At 46.9% G+C, this 19576-nt stretch overlaps 1 protein-coding gene across 6 annotated transcripts in view; it reads left to right on the top strand.

Annotated features, from left to right (window-relative positions):
* EPHB1 (EPH receptor B1) overlaps positions 1 to 19576 on the top strand; it is a 453083-nt gene that overhangs the window by 123028 nt on the left and 310479 nt on the right. For all 6 annotated transcript variants that reach the window (XM_055295345.2, XM_055295339.2, XM_063611327.1 and 3 more), the window contains exon 2: positions 8363 to 8427. In XM_055295345.2, coding sequence (XP_055151320.1) covers positions 8363 to 8427 — 65 coding nt within the window. The remainder of the gene's footprint in view (positions 1 to 8362; positions 8428 to 19576) is intronic.

The following is a 19576-nucleotide window of genomic DNA, read 5'->3' as shown; positions in this document are numbered from 1 at the left end:
GGCTTGTCCCAACTCCTTTAGGCACCTTTCTATGCTGTGACCCATCTAAGCTGCGGCTTCTTTCTAGTTACCATAATTAATTGCACTTTGGAACATAAAAGAAACAGAAGGAGGAGGACGTAGTGGGGAGGACCGTGCTGATCTGTATGTCCTTTAAAAGAGCAAATTTCACAGTTTGTTTTATAATTTAAATGCCTGTTCAGACTCATTCAATCAGTCAGTCATTCAGCAGATGGGTTGGGTTGGCACCTTCAGTTTCCTCAGGCTTGTTTCTTCTCTTCCTCACTGGCCATTACCACACATCAACCAGTGGAGACTTACACAATAAGAGCTTCCATTTGCCTAGCATTTTACAGTGGCAAAGACAATAAATAAATGTAAGTCAAATGAGTGTTCTTAAGAAAACACAGAGCATCTTTATGGGCATGTCTCTGTTGACTCAGGGCAGGAAGCAAGAGGGAAAGCCTCTACCTGTGTTGTACATTAGAGTTTTTGGCATTCAGCTTGAGTTGATTTGCTCATCAGTTGTGGAGCTGGGGTTTGAACCCAGATCTTCAGGGTTTATTGAACATTTATATTGTATGAGGGCATCTGACCAAGCTCTGTGGGACAGAAGTCACAGCTCTGGGCTCTGAAGTTACTTCGAATATACTCAGGTATATAAAGTGATAACGAAAACCAACCATTCAAACAGTATGAGTTCTGTAGAGGAAGGAAGACCTCCATGAGTAGGACTAGGTCGAGTCTTTCAGGTGTGTAGAGGGGAGGAGGAAGACAGTCCAGGCAAGAGGAACAGCATGAGCAGGGGTGCTGGAAGAAGGGCTTCATTTAGGGAACTGAAGATCAATTTGGAAGAGGTGGGCTTAGATCAGAAAGCTCTTAAAGACCAGGCATTTGTGGAATATCTTGGAGTTAGTGGAGAGACTTTGAAAATCATAAAGTAGAGGAATGAGATGTGATGAAAGAGTCATTTTCTGAAAATTGGTTAAATTTTTATTTCTGAATTTGTGTCGTGTAAAGCAGCATAGTAGTAATTAGGAAGCTCATCTGTAAACCAACATCCCCCACCCAGCAGCTGTTCCATCTTGCTTCCTAGTTTTTGTAGGTAGTTGCTGTTTCACTCAGTTGAAACACTGTCTCCTGAGTTGCATCTGTTGGCTCACACAGTTCTGCTTCCTGCTTTCTCTTTCACTGCTCACATTCTGCTCACTGCTACATTGTCTTCATAACACTCCAGGCGTGTGAATGTGCTATCCTGCACCTCTTCCTTCCCCTATGGATGGGCTAGTTCCAGTTTTTCTCATAGTTTAGATAATGATGCAATGAACAGCTTCATGATATAGGGCTTTTTGTTTACTTCTGAAATTATTTTCTTTGGAAAAATTCTTGGGAGTGAAGTTATTAGGTGGTCAGAGGGCCTGAGACGCTATAAGCCTTTCTTTAGTGTGGCCATATTACTCTTTAAAAAGCTGAACTATTTACATTATCAGACAATGAAGTCGCCAGCTGCATAAAGAGCAACTCAGATGAGGCCTCCTGGATGAGACACCAGTTACGAGGTGGTTGCTGTGGTCCTCACATGCAGGAATGAAGCCTTGGAGTCAGATGGGGTGCTGAGAATGAAAAGGAATACACATCTGAAAAAGATGCTGTAAAGGAAGAAAGAACCATTGGAATATGGTTAATGATTGAGTAAAAGACTGAAGTAGAGGAAGGAATCAAAACTAAATGCTGCTGAGGTTTCACAGCTGGGCTCCAGGGAAGTTTGGAAGGGTTTGGTGTGAAGAAGAAGAGAATTGCCGGAGGAAGAAGATTTAGATGGGGGAGACACATGGGAGATGGGTTGTGGAAAGTTTGCTTAGAACATGTTCTCTTTGAACTTCTGTGGCTGTGCTGGGCCCAGGCACTGGTCATGAGAGAACACAGGCTGGTGCCTTTAACAGTTTACAGTCAACCAATCCCATTCCAAAATCCAAAGCCAGCAGGCAACATGAGGCCAATTCGGACGGGTAGGGATGAGATTACAGGGAGACCAGCCTGTACAGGCAGTAGGAGGTCTGGACATGGTGTGAAGTTGGGGCTCAAACACCTTTAGTGGTGGGCCCCTGTTGCAAGGGCTGAGGGTCAAGGGCAGTAGACACCCTGAGGAGCCATGTGGACATCATACAGGAGCTCCATGCCAATAGGGCTGGCCTGCCCAGCCAGCAAAGCATGTGTAGACCTGGTCCAGAGGACAGCTCAGAGACCCCTAGGGAAGGCAGACGACCAGGCCACGCACACCCTTGGCACCTAGTGCAGTCTGGATTTGGGACTGGGGGGTATTATTTAATATATCCCACTCTTGCCAGTATGGACTGTCTTAGGGCAGGTGTTTGTGTTTGTGTGTGTATGTGTGTGTGTATATGCATGCGCCTGTGTGTGTGCTCATACACAAATATGTGAAGGGGACGGGGGTGGTCTCTGCGCTTTCAACAGCCAGGGGCTGGGGAAAAGGAGGAAGTTCCAGCTGCCTACCAGTCTCCATACACTTGCCATTTTATTCCATGCTCACATTGTTCCTATGAGTCCATCTCCTACCATTCACTGAGGCTGCCATTGCAGATCTATTTGCATGGTTGTTGGAATAATTTCTGTTTTCTGTGTGGCTGCAAGCTCCCTGAGGGCTGGAATGTCTGTCTATTCCCTGTTCATCTCTGCTTGCACAGCACTCCCTTCCCCCCATCTCCAAACGAGTTACTAAAAATTCTTTGTTGAATGCATACCTGAACCCCTTTTTACCACCTTGCAGCTCTCTTGCAAGGATCCTCTGTGGAGGTAGAGGGAAGGAGTTGGGGCTGCCATGTGTCCTTTGTGCAGTGGGACCAACTCTGGGCTGCTTGCATTTACATAATAGCAGCTTTGTTCTTGAGCTATTCCATAGTGTGGCTTTCAGGCTTAAAGAGTTCTATGGGCTGTGGAGAATAACACAGGGAAATGACTGCATGGTGGCACTAGCCCTGTCCTGCTTGAAAGGTCTGTGGACTTGCCTTATCAAATACACATAAGGCACTGCTCAGAAAAGGCCTGAAAGCTGCGATTCCATCTGTTAGTATATGTTGTATTTTGTTACCATGATGGAAGGATACTAAATATTTCAACTGAATATCTGATTAATGTCTCTCCAAAAACCATGGAAGAGCTGTAAAAAGAGGGTTTATTTCCTTTTCAACATGATGGGTGTCTAATTTTTCCCAAATGTCAGTATATCCAAAGGTGCCAATCCAGACAGAAACAGAAACTGTGTGCAGGGCCAGACAGTAGCTGCCTCTTCTTCCTCACAGGAGGCTCAGACCTGGCCCCACCATCCGGACCCCCCAAGTGGTGGCCCCACTGGTTGGTGGGAATGCCCTGAGGGTTTCCATACTGAAGCCTCTACAGGGAAGTGTTCCCTGGGAATATGGGATCTCTCTGTCAGGTTTTGCTTGTTTGTTTGTTTGTTTTTGAGATGGGGTCTTGTTATGTTGCTCAGGTTGGTCTCAAACTCTGGGTTTAAGAGATGTCCCACCTCAGTCTCCCCTGAGTAGCTGAGATTACAGGGGCACACCACAGTACCTGGCTCTATGCCAGGTTTCTTATGCATCTCATCCTTCCCAGGTTCCTGCAAGTGAAGCCAACCCTTGCCAGAGATCCCTTCTATCTCCCTTCTTAGCCTCCCTTCTCCTTTTGCTCACTGTTTTTCTCACTCTCCCATCTGTTTGGGATGACTCCTACTTCATTCCCTTCAACTGGTTCTTGCCCCTCCCACTGTTGCTTTTAGGAGTCACTCTCCCATCTCTGTCCCAAGAGGCAGGGGGAGATACTCCATTCTTCCCTCCTCACCACTGCCCACCCCTTTCCAGGAAACCTCAAGCATTTCCCTTTGCCTACACACAGGGCGAATCTCCCTGATGCTCCCTATTGGGACAGGCACACCTGTTCCCCACATACAGAAGAATTTTTCCAGTTCCTTTTTCCAGTCTTTTTCTCATAGGCTCAGCCAGAATAGGGTGCCAGTTATGACTTTGCTTCTTGTCCTTTCCTCAACTAAACCATGAATTTCTCTAGGGCACACATCAATTTATATGCATTGTTGTATCCCCAACATGTGTTATTCCCTTGGTCTTTACAACAATGCAAAGAAGAAAGCAGATGAGATATCATTAGATGTGTAACATAATTAGATTCTTAAAGATACTTTATTGATATCATATAGAATATACCATATCAGATTCTTGTCATAGCTAAAGAGACTAAAGCTTGGAGTGATTTAAGTTATAGTAATAGCAATACCTCATGTTTCACAGTGTTTTATTTCACTCAGCCTCACCTTCTGCCCTCCTAATCCTGCCTACTAGTTAGCACTAGGCCCATCCTGCAGATGAGGGGCACAGATGGAGAGAGAGATGGAGAGAGACAGAGAGAGGGCAGAGGGACGGGGGAGGTTGTATGACACGAGCAAGGTCATATCTCTTTTAGGTAGTGAAGATGGGACTTGGGACCTGGTCTGCCCACACCAGCACTGTCTCCACCATGCGTATGCCCTTCCCGGCGATCTCCCCTTGGGCACTGAGTACATGCTCCCAGAGGGTGGTGAGCATGGGTCCCAGAGTCGTGTCCTCTGCAGGAATCCCCAGATCTGACAGCACCACATGCACTTGCAGCTGGGTTGGTCCCCGTGCCACTGTTTGAGAGCAGAAGTGATGGTAAATATTTAATTGTGCTTCCACCATAACTTTCTGCCAGAACTCTCAATATGTTTTATAAATGCAAATGAGTGCGCTCTTCCTCTCCAGGGAGAAGTAAACCTGCTCAAATCACTTTTATTCAGCCCTCACTAGAGTGTTATGCCATCATCAGGAGCTCTCTGTGCCAGAAAAGAAACTGCCCTTAATCATATCGAGTGGATGGTTTATGGTTTTGTGGTCTTCTGTCTCCACAATGGGCAGATGTAAAGAAATGGATTTCTCTTGCTGCAAATTCTGTCCAACAGAGTGCGTGGAAAACATTATTTAGAAGCAGATTTAATTACAGCTTTAGAGCAGGTGATCATGACTAATATGAAGTCTTGGGCTGTATTTATGGGGTTAATAAAACAAATGAGTCCTCGGATGACAAAGAAGTAAGGTTGATTCTTTTGTTTGATTCTGGACTCTGTTTTCCTCACCACCATCCTTTGCCCGCTCCCTGCTCCTCCAACATGATCTTGCTGTTGGGGTGGGGGATGCATTATTCTGGGAGCTTTTGTGGCTTCTTGGCTTTATGAGTGAGGATCCCACTCCTGCCCAACCCCAGAGCTTCAGCAGAGCCCCTCAAAAGCCCAAGTTGGCCTTGTGGTCCATGTGCTGAGATTTGAGGCTGTTGGTGTCAGGGTGGGAAACTGTGTGACTTGAGAGAATGCACTGCACCTTCCTGTACCCCGATTCCCAACTCTGCCACAAGGATTCAGTTGCCCCTGTTTCAGGCCCACCTGGCAGAGACATTTTAATAATCACGGAGATGAGTTTCTACAGAGCCTCATGGAGTGTCTTCTGAGAAGTGTATTATGTAAATTTGGTGTGTCATGATCATTATTAGTGCTGTGAAGTGGAGATGGGGGGAGGGAGGGAGAGCTGCTCTAAGCAGGGACCAGCCTCCCCAGCTGTCAGAAGAATTGGAGATGAAAACAAACTTAAGAAGCCTGCTCCAATGCTTATGTTCCTTGAAATATGCATGGGGCACGACTCAATCCGAACACAAACTCACATGGGTAGGAAAATGCAGCTTTCTTTATTTCCTTTTACTCCTGTTCATTTCCAGTTTGAGCCCCTGCTTCGCTGGGGTAGCAGAAGTGCTATCTGGGTTACAGGTAGGCCCATTGTGTTAAGCTGTGGAGGAAGGTGCTTCCTGGCTCTGTTGGCTCCTATCCACACAGGCACCTGCTGAGATACCCTGTACCCCACCTGAACCCTGCTTATATCCCATGCAGGTCACCACTGGGTGCTCCCAGGTCCCCCTCATTAGACCCACTCAGGCCCTTTGGCCCCCCTGAGGTCCCTGAGTGCCATGTTAGTCTGGTGGGGCCACTGGCCACTCCCTCACCTCCCTAGGATGCTGAATATCCAAGCCACTGTGTCCTGGACAGGCTCTCAGCATTTCTCTTGTGGAGTGGGTAGCTCTTTGGGATTGAGTGAGCAATGAGAGCATAGGAAGACGCTTTCTTCCACATAGCTCCCCATTTACCACTTCTGTTTTAATTCCCTTAGTCGTGCTCCTAAGATGGGTTTCTCCCCAAACCTTTGGTTTATGACAGGATTCTTCTATTTCATAATGGGCCCAAGATTTTGTGACTCTGCATTCACATCTCGTCCCTGATGTGGTAAACAAGGAGGAGCTGTTCTCATGGTTATGGGAAGGGGAGGCAGTAGGAAGGACAAGGGGAGAAAAAAACCCGAACAATGCATCATTTATATTGTACCCTTCCCTGTTTGTTGAGTAGCTATGCAGCTGGGAGGTGCTGTGTCTGTTCCCTTGATACATATCGTGGGAACGCAGGGGACTAGGACACCATCACCTGCCCATATAGCACCATTGTGTAAATTTTGAAAAGTGTCCCTCTGCAACAATTGGATATCCACATCAAGAAAGAAGTGCATTGATCCAATACCTTCCACCTTATGCAAAAATTAACCTGAACCATAGACCTAGGTAGGAGAAAAAAATCTTTGTGACCTTGGGTTAGGCAAAGATTTTTCAGACACAGCACTAAACTGTAAAAGAAAACAAAATAATAAATTGGATTTCATCAAAATTAAAAACTTCTGATTTTTGAAAGACACTGTTATGAAAATGAAAACATAAGCCACAGACTGGGAGAAAATATTTGCAAAGCATATATCTGAAAAAGGAGTTGTATTCAGAATATATAAAGACCTCTCAAACTCAATAATAAGAAAATAATCCATTTAGAAAGGAGAAAAAGATTTGAATTGACACTTCAAAGAACATTTATGGATGACAAGTAAGTATGTGACAAGATGTTTAACACAATTTGCCAGCAAGGAAATGAAAATTAGGACCATAATGATATACCACTACACGCTGATTAAAATGGCTAAAGTTAAAAACAAATGACCATGCCAAGTGTCAATGAAAATATGGAGGAACTGGAACTCCCATAGACTCTCACAATAATAGCCCCAAACTGGAAACAACAGGTGAATGAATAAACAAATGGTGGCACATCACACAAAAGAGTATTACTCAGCAATAAAAAGAAATTAGCTATTGGTATACACAACAACATGAATAAGTCTTAATATAATTATGCTGAGTGAGAGAAGCCAGATTTTTAAAAAATGGCATATACTATATGGTTCCACTTATATGAAATGTGAGAAAATGCCATTTATTCTACAGTGACAGAAAGCAGATGAGTCATTGCCTGGGACAGGGACATGGTGGGTTAGGAGCAGGAGGAAGGAAAGGATTACAAAGGGGCTAAATAAACTTTTGGGTATGATGAATATGTTTATTATCTTAATTTGTGGTGATGGTTTCACTGGTGTACATATATATCAAAATGTATCAAATCATATGTTTTAAATATGTGCAGTTTATCCCTGATGGCTCCTAGGAGCTCACAGCAGCATCCAGGTGTCTGTCTTTCCTTTCCTGTGGCCAGAGGAAGGATGGTAACTAGCTGGCTGCTGTGGCCACCCTTGCCACTTCATCACCTGCATGGTAGGCTGCTGGGATATGGGATGTGTGTTTGTGTTCTATGTGAAACCTTTGACAAAGCTATGTGAGCCCTTTGGAGTTGATGGGAAGTCACCCAAGGGTGTCAATATAGATGCGTGATGGGGAGGCAGAGGAGAATGTGTGGAGAGGAAGGAGGGCAGACAGATGAGGCCAGAGACGCTGCATAATGGGGAAGAAGAAGGCAGAAAGAGGCGGCCTAGAAAGGCTTGAGGAAGGAATTAAATTTGGCTACTTGGTCAACATGGCCCTGGCAGAATCTCTGGGGAGAATAATCTGGGAAGAAGCTGGGTCTTGGGGGTAAAGTGGTGAGTGCACAGATGACTTCATACTACACAGGAGCCTTGGGGTCACCGGGGAGAGAGCACTGGACTTAGCATCAGACGTGAAGTCTGTATCCAGCTTTGCCATAAGCTGCATAATCTTGGCAGGCTTCTTTTGCTATCTGAGCCTTGGGCTTCACAGAGGGGCCTGGGCTTGAAGATGCACAAACCTCCTTGTAATACTGTCATTTACTATCACAAACAACTTCGTGACCTTGAGGGCCACTGTATAGCAATCCTTCTGACTCATCGTTTTTGTTTATTCTTTTTTTCTTTTTAATCTACAGAAACATTAATGGACACCAGAACGGCTACTGCAGAGCTGGGCTGGACGGCCAATCCTGCGTCAGGGGTGAGTATCAAACCATTCGTCTTTCAATCCTGCTGTGAGGTCCTGGACCCATACGATATCTAGGAGAGTAGAGACTGCCCAGAGCATTACTTGTGGGGAATGGAATACAGGTGTGAATGGCTGTGTCCACTGCCCATCCATGTAAAGACAGCACCGGGGGTCTCAGACCTGAGCTGCTGCCTCATGTGCTGATGTAGACCATCTCTTGACACAGTCCTTTATGAAAGCTGACTCCTAGACAACTAGGGCCATGGCTGTGTGGGGATGGGGGCACGCAGGCTAGTGGCACTGAGGCATATCAGAGATCTGTGATGCCCAAAGGGCTGCAGCAAAGGCAAAGACATGAGGGAGGAGGTAGAGTTTAGAATGGCTAAGGCTCTCTTTCACCTAGACCTTGCCTTGGAGATACATTCATGATTTATTTGCCTACTGTTCATGTACCTGGCCAGCTACAAAGATAGATTATCCTTGAGGAGCTCATGGCCTCCTGTGGGAACCAGTGTGTGGCACTGGAGATCAACAGGTAGGTGTGGGCACAGAGTTGGGAATGAGAAACCATGAGGTTAGACAAGAAGCCTTTACAGACAAGGTGCAAGCAAGCTGGGTTTTAGAGCATGAGTAGGAGATTGACAGATGTTGTACTGAGAGACTGGAAAGATGTTCTAAGTAGGAGGAATGCTGGTTGAAAGGGATGATGAGATTATGAAAACACATAAGAGGGAAGAGTCTGTGTGTATGGAACAGAGCATGGTGTGAATGCTGCTGAGATGGGGCCGGAAGGTAAGTTGGAACCTGGAAGGGTGGCGATGGACTGTGACTGCCATGCTGAGCAGGGAACTTGGATTTTATCCCATAGGAAATGGAGAGATCCTGAGCAGGAGAAAGAAATGGTCACACTTGTTGACAGGATTGTAGAGAACAGTTGAGAGAAAGGCATTTAAGAGGCTCTTTCAGCTGTCTTGGGTGTGACAAAAGAATCAAGTTAAAATAGGATATGCAGAGGCTAGTTTGAGAGAAGTTAAGGAGGACGAATTGGCAATGGATGGACTATGGCAGGAAAGAGAGAAAGAGAGAGGAGGTGGAGATGATGTTCATGTCCCTGGCTTGGGCAGTTGGCTAATTTCAGGGGTTAATGATGAAGGGAGAAGGCAAGAGGAGGTGGGAGTGCTCTCTTCATCCCAGCCAGTGGGTGATGTTCGGCTGGGACAGGGTGGCCCTGGGCCTCCTCCTCTGTCCCACACCTTCTCTCCGCATCCCATCCCTGTAACCTCTACACCCCATGAAGGATCTCCAGCATAGCACATCATCACCGTGCCCTGGTTCTGCTGCAGGGATGGTTCTAATCAGGACATTCGGGTCACAGGGCGGACAGTTATCTCACCTGTGCATTCTCCACTGGTTTCTCACTGTTACTCTATCCCAGCACTTGAAGAATTGCACTGCTCGAGGCATAAGCATCATGCCTTGAAACAGGGAAGCAAGGTCCAAAATGAGCTGGCATTCCCTAAAGCAGGGAGCGGGGACAGGGGCAGAGCCAGACCACACTGAACGAGTCCAAGTCATGCCAGAAACACCATGGGCAACCAGGAAAATCTTCCCACTTTTACTTGGGACTTTATGTAAAGCCGATGAGGCAGCAGTTCTTCCATATCACCTGGATATTAAGAATTTGCCATCTTTTACAAATTATGTTATTGTTTGAAGGCTTGTGTGTTTTTACAAGGCCCCGACATAATTTATGTTCAATTTTTCCCTTGGTTTTTGTACACAACAGCTGTTTTCTTTATACTTCTGATATCCTTTCCCAGGGAAGATTCTCCTTGAGGGAAACATTCAAAGTCAAGGCATGCCCTTTAGAGACAGCAGCTGTCTGGGCTCTGCCTGTTTGCCCTCCCCACTTGCTACCAGCATGCTCAGCTGCCTTTCCCCAACACTCATTGTGAGGCAACACACAGCCAGATCATTCTTCTCTTGGTGCCCGGAGTAGCTTCTGAGTCTGTCTAGTTTACAGTGACCAGTGGGAGGGTCAACATGACCTTTGGTCTGGGTAGAAAAGGAGGATCAAGGACTATGCTTCCATCCCAGGCCTGCTTACCTGTTTCCTCTGTGCTCTTCCAGGACAGTACCCTCCAATTCTGTGAACACACCAGTGATTCCCAAGTTAGTATATCTGGCTCAGACTCTCATGTCTAGCTGCCACCTCTTTCACTGGATGCTCATGGGCATATCAGTCTCAACATGGCCCAAGCAGATCAGACCCCCTTTTCCTTTCCCCACCCACACACGTGCATTCTCTGTCCAAATCTTAGCACATTTATAAAGGCCAGAAACCAGAACTGATTCTTGACTTTTCCTTTTATTATCTTCAGATCTCTGCTCGTGTCCATCCTCAGGGATATGCTTTCTGCATCCCAGTCGTGTTGGATTCCCCATCACAGGTCTTCTCAGTGCCAGGGAGCTTTACCAATAGCACAATACACAGTCCCAAAGTTTATATCTCTCTGTGTTAGAATTTGATTCATTTCGAGCCCCTCTTCAGCCATATTATAACCTCCAGGGTGGCCAGGACTCTATGCATTTGTTCATCATTGGCAACTTACACCTAGTTCACTACCTGACTCAATGTTTCACTGTTGAAAGTTTCTGACTTGAGCAAGTGGGTGGATGGTGGTGCCATCCTTGGAGTCAGAAGACACAGGAGAAGGAGTATGCTTGGGTGGGAAGAGGATGAGTCAATCTGGGACCTGTCAAGCTTGAAGCGTCGCTGAGGCACCCACGGGAAGGTGTGCCATCAGTATTTGACTTAGGGGCAATGGAATCAGAAGGCAGCCCCATGTCAGTGAGATGGGAGCCTGGGGCGTGGCTGCAGTTTCCCAGGGGAGTGTCCAAAGAGGAAAGAGGTGAGAGCTTTGGGTGGATAACCTGCACTGAAGTGCCAGAGAGAACCTGACCAGGAGACTGGGAAGGAGTGGGCTGGGAGCAGGAGAAAACCAAGAGGAGGTCCAGTTTTAGAAGCCAGGGGAAGAGTGTGTCAGGGAGGAGGGCACAAAAGTGGCAAATGCTTCTGGGTGTTAAACATTTCCACTGGGTTTAGCTGCAAGAACCCTATGGTTAAGTATATGGATGGTTTCAGAGGGGCCCAGCACAGGAAGCCAGAAAGCAGAGAGGTGAAGAGTCAGTAGGAGGTGGGCAGTAGAGACAGCAGTTGGTAAGGGGAGGGAGGACAGAGCTTGGTAGACGGAGGGAACAAGGGGCTGTGGGCGCATTTGCCTTTCCCGGGGAAATGGCTCCTTTCCTGTTGAAACAGCAAGACAGAGATAAAGGCACCTACAGAGAGCTGAGAGTGCTTAGTTTTGACATGACAGAGCCACGAAATAGAAAATTCCTCTCAGCTGCATATCTTCTCTCTGAGGTTGGAAGTGAGGTTTGGAGGGTGAGGCATGTGGAGTCTGGGTAGCAGGTGTTGAGAGGGCACAAAAGGAACTGCTACTGAGAGCTGCAGAGAGGCTGGGCATATTTCGAAGGAATATGGCAAGGAGTAAGAGCCGAATTGTGGCTGACAACTGTGCACTGGTGAGGTTCCTGATCTACAGGCCTCCTTCAGCTGCCTTACTGCCTGGAAGAGCTATGGCAGTGGGATCATCCAGAGTTCTGGTTGCACAGGAAAAAATGGCAGGACTGAAGGGGCCAGGGGCTGACGACGCTGGCACCTTATTTCATGACATCTACCCCACAGGAAAGAGAGTGAGGCCGGAAGGGACTGGTGTGACCAGCCCAGGGGCCCCAGATGTAGGTCTCAGTGAGGCTAAAGAACAGATGTGATGGCATGGCTGGAACTGGGGGAAGACCTGGCACCTTGACATCAGATTTAAGACACACAGAAGTCTTCCGGGTGATGAAGAGGCTCTGAGTGGTTCACGGTGTGAGCTGCTGGAGCAGAGGAGGATGAACTTCATGGCACTGAGGAGCTCAGGTGTTTGAGAAGCCAAGAGGCTTGGGAGAGCAGGGGTCCACCTTTTTCTGAGACCTAGTGTGGAGAAGATCGGGCAGAGAGATGGACTGTCAGCCCAAAAACAAGGGAAAGTCCTCAGATTGTTTCTCTGCAGTCAGGATACCACGCATGGATGTTTAAGGCAGAGATGGAGGGTGGCATTGCTCTGGAGACCTCAAAGGAACTGGGTTTGCCCCATCCAGAGGAGGTACACAGTGCTGCCAGGGGCCCAGCTGGCATTGCAATGGGCCCCATCCCCTGTGTGGCAGGCTTTCCAGACCCAGAGAGAGGCCAAAGGACTCTTCCTTATATGGGGCTAAGTGTGTGCCTTTGCTGCTGTACTTGAGAAATACCAGATATAGGAAGGGGTTGGACCACTCACCTACACAAAGCCCACAAATCATTCTCAGTTTTATTGCTGGAAAGCAATATTACATGTCAAAACCAGAAAGTACACCCAGATTAAAAATGCTGCTTTATAATCTATTGCAGCACCCTGCCTTTCAGTGAAGGCCTTTAGGTTTAATCGAAATCAGGGGCTACCTGATGAACAGAGGAAAAAGGTAACAAACACATTTACAAAGTAACAAATGCCAGGGAGAGGCTGAGCTCCCACTAATGGGCTATCCCAGGGACCCTCACCACAGCCCCGGGTGACCGTTTCTTTGGGCTGGCTTCTAGCCCTGTCCTGAAAGATTCCTTAACCTTTACATTTCTGGACCTCTAGGCAGTGGGGAGTTCAGACAGGTCCTGTGGATAAACAGTCAGCGCTGTGCCCAGCCATGGGCAGTGCTCTGTAAGTAGCAGTCTTTCTGATTGCACCTCCAGGTCTGCTCCAGTTCCTAGATGCTCCCTGGCCTCCCTACTCTGTTCCTTCTCCCCGACACTCTGTCTCTCAGGTGTCAGTTTTGTTCTCAGCCCCTCTGGGACGCTCCTGGATGCTCCTCCCACCATGGCTGGGGTGGGTGCCCCATTTTTTTTAAGCCTGTGGGGCTTTGTACCAACCTCTAACATACTGTTCTTCACTCTATAAGTTAAATATCTGTTGATGTTGTTGATCTGTTGTCTGTTGCACTGGTCAGAGAATGAGTCAGCTCCCTCTTTGTGTCCCTGGTGCCCAGCACCAGCCTGGCATAGGACAGGATCAGATTAATGTTTTGTTGACTGAGTAAATGAATAATTATCATTCTTGATACCTGTCTGCATCTCCATCACAGTGCCCTGAACTTAGGAGATACTCAATTTAGGCTTACTGTAACCCAAATGCACTGTAACATGTTTGTTGTAGGCCTCTTAACACCCAATTGGTTGTCAATATCTTTTTAAAGAGCATAATTAGTGATGCACGTGGAGCCACTTCTCCTGAGATAAGCATAATAAAGGGGACCAGGACAGGCAGAAGAAAGTCCCTGTTGCTTTCAGCCCCTGGCTGTGATGGATTAGAAAGGCAAACCTAGTCCCTCTGATCAAGAGGCTTATTTAACTTGCTTGTTGGAAATCTCAGTCCGCCGTTCTTTTACTTTTGAAGTGGTTGGCCAGGGCTCATGGCCATTTGTACTTGGGCCACCATTGGCCTCTGTGTGTGTAAGTTTCTGTGTTTGTGAGATGTGTGGCTTACGTGTAAACATCTACCTGAGTTCTTACTTTCCAAAAAGTGCTGCGAGGGCTTCCAGTCTCCACCTCCTCCTGTGCTGTCCTGTGGAACCACCTTCAGGGCCTGTGATAGGTTCTGTTGACTACTTTAACACTGGCAGATCTTCACCATGGGAAGGGGGATGTGATAGAGGAAAAACAGGAAGGAAGTCTGAAGCCAAGCCTCATGAACCTTCAGGATGAGTGAGCTGGGCTGGTGTACTCTGTGTGTATGTATGTGTGCATATATATATCTTTAGAAATATAAGTATGTGTGTGCATGTATATATGAGTGTATGTATATTTGTGTATGTACATATACATGTGTATATATGTCTGTATATTATATATGTGTCTATATATGTTTATACATATGTATATATGTGCTATGTGTCTGTATATATGCATACATGTACATATGTATATATATGTATATGTGTGTATATATGTGTATCTGTATATATGTGTATGAATATATATGAATGTATATATGTATGTATATATGTGTGTGTCTGCATACATATGCTTGTATGTGTGTGGTTTTTTTTTTTTTTTTTTGAGAAGGAGTCTCACTCTTTCACCCAGGCTGGAGTGCAGTGGCGCGATCTCGGCTCACTGCAGGCTCCACCCCCCGGGGTTCATGCCATTCTCCTGCCTCAGCCTCCCGAGTAGCTGGGACTACAGGCGCCCGCTACCTTGCCTGGCTAATTTTTTGTATTTTTAGTAGAGACGGAGTTTCACCGTGTTAGCCAGGATGGTCTCGATCTCCTGACCTCGTGATCTGCCCGCCTCGGCCTCCCAAAGTGCTGGGATTACAAGCGTGAGCCACCGTGCCCGGCCGTGTGTGTGTGTGTGTGTGTGTGTGTGGAGTTAAATTAGCTGATCTCACCCTGTGCTTCGGTAAGCAGTTCTAGAGTTCTGGAAACACTTTCAATAATGGGAGGATTATTAGACTGAATGGAGAGCTTCCAGAGCAGGCTACTGTGAAAGGAACAACACGTATTTGAATGTCCATATTTGGTAAATTAACTCCTGATACGAGATACACGCCCATGAGTGCCGGTGCGCAGGCTGAATGCACAGCTGCTGCTTGGTTATGTGTGCGCTTTCTAGGCCACTTGGCAGCCCCTGGCTGTCTCCTCAGTCCCTGTCAGATCCCCCACCAGCTGCCCACCTCGAGTGACACAGGAAAGCACACTCAGGAGAGAAACCCACTCTAATAACACCTCATCCATTCCAAAGCCGAGCAAAATCAATTACGATTTATCTGGTCTGATGGGTAAGACCTTTATGGAGAAGCAGTTAAGGCCTCAGCTACTGGCGTCAAATAAACTGGCTATTTTTCTGGATCTGCACTCCCTGCCTGTGTGATCTTGGGTCTGTTATTTAGACTTCTTCAGCCTCAGTTTTCATTTCTGCTCAGTGGGGTAAGGATGATAACTCTGTCATATATGAAACAATATCAGTAAAAAGTTTTCCTTGGTAAACACTTAGGAAATGTTAGCACGCCACTAACCCTCTGGAGGGCTGAATTTTCTGTTTTCTTCCTTTAATGATTCAATCATGCTTATTAAGGCAGAAAAGCCTGAGCTAGATTAGAGAAATCCAAGAGAAATTTAGCTCTGGGCAAAATGGTTTTGTGAATGGAATTTCACCACATTTGAATTTCAGGACATGCCAGTGGCAGGAGGGCAGAAGAAGGTGGGGTTGGCCATGATTTCTCAGACAGGCACCACTGAATGGGGACTTGGGAGCTTTGGACCTGATCGCTGATTGCTGGAAGCTATTCTCATTCTATGCTTTAGTATCTGTCAGGGCTTTTTGGTGGCCAGTGACAGAAAAGCAAAACCAGTCTTGAAGGATAGCTTGGCTCATGAAACTGAATGGTCCAGTGGCTGGTGTGGCTTCAAGTTGGGGTGGTTATCAATCGACCCCTCCTACCCACTCTCTTGTTTTATCTCTTTTCTCTCTGTCTTCTCATCCTTTTTTCTCCTCTCTCTCCTCCCACAGTGTAGGTTTCATGCTGGAGTTCTTCTTGGTCATAAGGTGTCCATCTGCAGCAGCCCCAGTCGCTATAGCCTTTTCCATCTGTATGCCCTGGAGAAGAGCAGACATCTCCTCCTGGGTCTCCCAGTAAAAGCCCTGGAATTAGCTCTGAGTGGGCCTGGCTGGCTTGGCTTGAATCCCTCTCATGCTCACTCTAGACCATCCCCTGGGGAGGAAATTGACACTGAGGTCCCGTGTCCATTCCTGTGTTGTGGAGAGCCTACTGGGAGGCCAGGGAGAAAGGCAGGAGAGAGTAACAGAGGGAATCAAGATACAGGTAACAGAAAGATGACTAGATGCTAGGTAGGAAAAAAAAAAATCTATCACTGTATGACAGACCCTAAGTGCTTTATAGCCAGGCACACATGAATCCTCACAATAGCCCCATTTTACAGATGAGGAAGCTAAAGCACGGAGCAGCTGGTAAATTGCCTAAGGTCTCATGGTGATAAAGTGCCAATGTTGACCTTTAACCTCCTGGAGGCTGGCTCTCCTGCCAACAATTATGCTCCACTGTCTTCCCCAATGAAATGCTACCCATCGTGGTATCTTCAGAGGGTGGGTTCCAGAAGGAACTCCCAGACTGAGCCTCCTTGAATTCAGGCTCAGTCTGCAAAAGGTTTTTTTTTTTTTCTCACGGTAAGAGACATGGGTGGTATCCTTTCTCTGAGCTGTTCCCTAGGAATTAGCACCACTTTCTCAACTGAGAGGCCCAGCCTCCCTGCTGTTGGGCCTCTGACCTCCCTGTTCCCTCCCTCATTCCCTCCCCTCCTATTCCCTCTTCAGGTAAACCACTGAGATAAGTCAGAGCTCCCCACCCTAGGCCTCCCACCCACTCTTTATCTTTTTCTCTCTCTACCAAAAGGCCTGTAATTAGGAAACATTAGCAGGCTCAAAACAGCTTTCATACCTGAAACATCCTCCATAATTGCACTCAGCAGAGCTCTTCCCTGGCTATTAATGTCACTTCTATGAAGCAATGAGAAACAAAACACCCGAGGCACTTAAACCATTTTTTATATAATATGCGTCTTTTAGGAATGGAAGTTTAAAATCACCTGCCTGACAGAGACAGTGATAGACAAAGGCTTGAGGGGCTCGGGTGAGAGCCAGGAAGCAGGTCCTCCTCCAAGAGATGGAAGGCAGCAGCCACGAGATTCAGATGCTGCTCTGGGAAGAGACTCCAGGGCCATGCGTGGGAGGACCTACCTCAATGAATCCCCAGGGGAGGAGACTTGGGCCAGATGAGCAGCGAGGCCACTGCTCTGCCTGGCTTCATCGCTTGTGGTTGCCTTCATGGTGCTTTCCTATGAGACTGTTTTTGTGGGCATGTGTATGCATTTAACAGAAAGGTGAATAGAATGCCACAGATGACCAGTGTTGTAGAGTAGAATGTCAATCATTACACTGAATGCAGAAATATATTGGATATGACTTTGTGTGTATGCTGTGTGGGTGGGGGGAGGGGAGCGGGAGAGAGAAAGAGAAAGAGAAGCTTCTCTAGCTTGCTGTATTAAACAACTTTGGTAATTGTGGTGGTTCACCAGAACCTTACTGTCTGGCAGATTTATTTTCTTGCTCTTGGAAATTGCTCATAGACTCATTCATCAACAGAGCAGAGATATTTCTGTCCGCAGACTCTGGGAGGGAATTCCAGAGGTTACCCAAGCCCACCTTCCCCCTCCTGGAGGAATGCTTAACCCTTGTTGGCCCAGACAGGTGTAGTTCCACTTCTCTAAAACCTTCCCCAAGAGGACAGTTGCCCGACTACACCCCTTGTCCCAATCTTGGAAACCTTTATGCAACTGGCATGTGAGCCTGAGGACTGACCCATTGATCACAGCACTTATCAAATTGAAGGACAAGTGGCTCTCCAGGGCAGGAGAGGACACAGGGCTCCTGACACAGGAACTGGGATGGAGCTGAGGAAGGTCAGCATTGCCCTGACAGCCTGAACTCACAGCACTCCCACTGGTGACCTTGGTGAAGGAAAGAAACATATTATTGGCAAAGACAAAGCATTAGAAAGAGAGTGAGGATAAGACGAACAGGAGGAAAACAGGCAAAGAAGGGAGGGTCAGGGTTGTCAGAAGAAAGATGAGCCTGGTTCCTGGAAGGAGGAACCAAGCCTCTGGGATGTTGGCTTTGGTCGTTCTTCCAGTTATGGTCAAAAGCGTTAGAATAAGTTGGCCAAAATCCCACTATACTTTCAGTAGTATGAGGGGTTATGCCCAGGATTTGAGATCTGATGTCCTGGGCTTATTTCCATTTTCTGCTAAGTTCTTTAGCCTCTTTAAGTCCATATGCTGCCATTATAACATAGGTAATATGAGATCTTATATATAGAGTGATTGGGATTACATTTTGTTTACCTTTGTAAACTGTAAGGCTCAGTGCAGTACAACTTGCCCTGATTAGTACCAGTGGTAACAATGACTCTTGTTCGAAAGACCTAACTTGCATGGCATAAGGGTGGCAACTGATGAAAGAGGGCCCCTGGAGACACAAGATCAACATGTTAGGTTGTGATTCTTACATGAACAATGTCGGAGAGTACACCCTGTTATTAATAGCAGTGTTATTATTAATAATGTTAACTATTATACTAATCGTCACCATTAATTACTACCAACTGTGTGCCAGGCATCAAGCTTTACTTGTATGACCTCACTTCTCACTGGGACCCTGCAAGGAAGGAAGGTGGCATCTCTCCCATTTCCAAAGTTCCATTTCCAAAGAGCTATTATCCAAAGTTCCAGGACTAGGTAGGGGTGCCGCTGAGACTGACCCCAGGCTTGTCTGACCACAAATCTCGCTTTTGTATCTTTGCCCCTGAAGGAGTGTGAGGAGAGGAACACAGAGTCACAAACTGTTGAGAAACCAGAGAATGGAGCTGGGGTGGGGAGGAGTGGGAATGAGGAGGGGCAAATGTTCAAAAAGAAAAAGGGTAGCTTTTTAAAGTAACAAACCAGTGAGTTGTGCACGTGATAAGCACTGATAAATCATTTTTTAAAGCAAGCTGTATGGCGGGAGGTAGAGGAGGTGATTTGGGGAAGTGTGGGGTTGAGGGACCAAAGAGCAGCAAGTCCAAGAGAAGCCTGGAGCAGGTGAGCCCTGGCCAGAGATCCTCAAGAGAATACAGGTAGTCCCTGTGTATGTCCGGCTCCAGGCAGTGCTGGAGGAGCCCAAGAGGATTCCTTCCTACCCCCAGGTCCTGACAAGTGTTCAGGAAGTGAAAATTGCTGGGAAGGGCAGGAAGAGCTGTGAGGGGTTCCAGGGAGCTCCTTTGTCCCATCCATTGTCCTCAGTGTCAGTGGGGCTGAACGCGCCCCTCCTCCATTTGAGATGCTGCTCTGCCAATAGAATGGGGCTGGGGTCCCATCGTGGCATATCCTTATCTCCATGCATGCTTGCATGCTGTCCCACTTATTGCTCTTTCTGGTGGAGACAGGCATGTCCAATATGTTTCCCAGTGTCACG

This window comes from Symphalangus syndactylus, chromosome 10 (assembly GCF_028878055.3).
Source record: "Symphalangus syndactylus isolate Jambi chromosome 10, NHGRI_mSymSyn1-v2.1_pri, whole genome shotgun sequence".
NCBI lineage: Eukaryota > Metazoa > Chordata > Mammalia > Primates > Hylobatidae > Symphalangus > Symphalangus syndactylus.
Note: the sequence above shows the minus strand (reverse complement) of the source record. Positions and strands in the feature narration are given on the sequence as shown.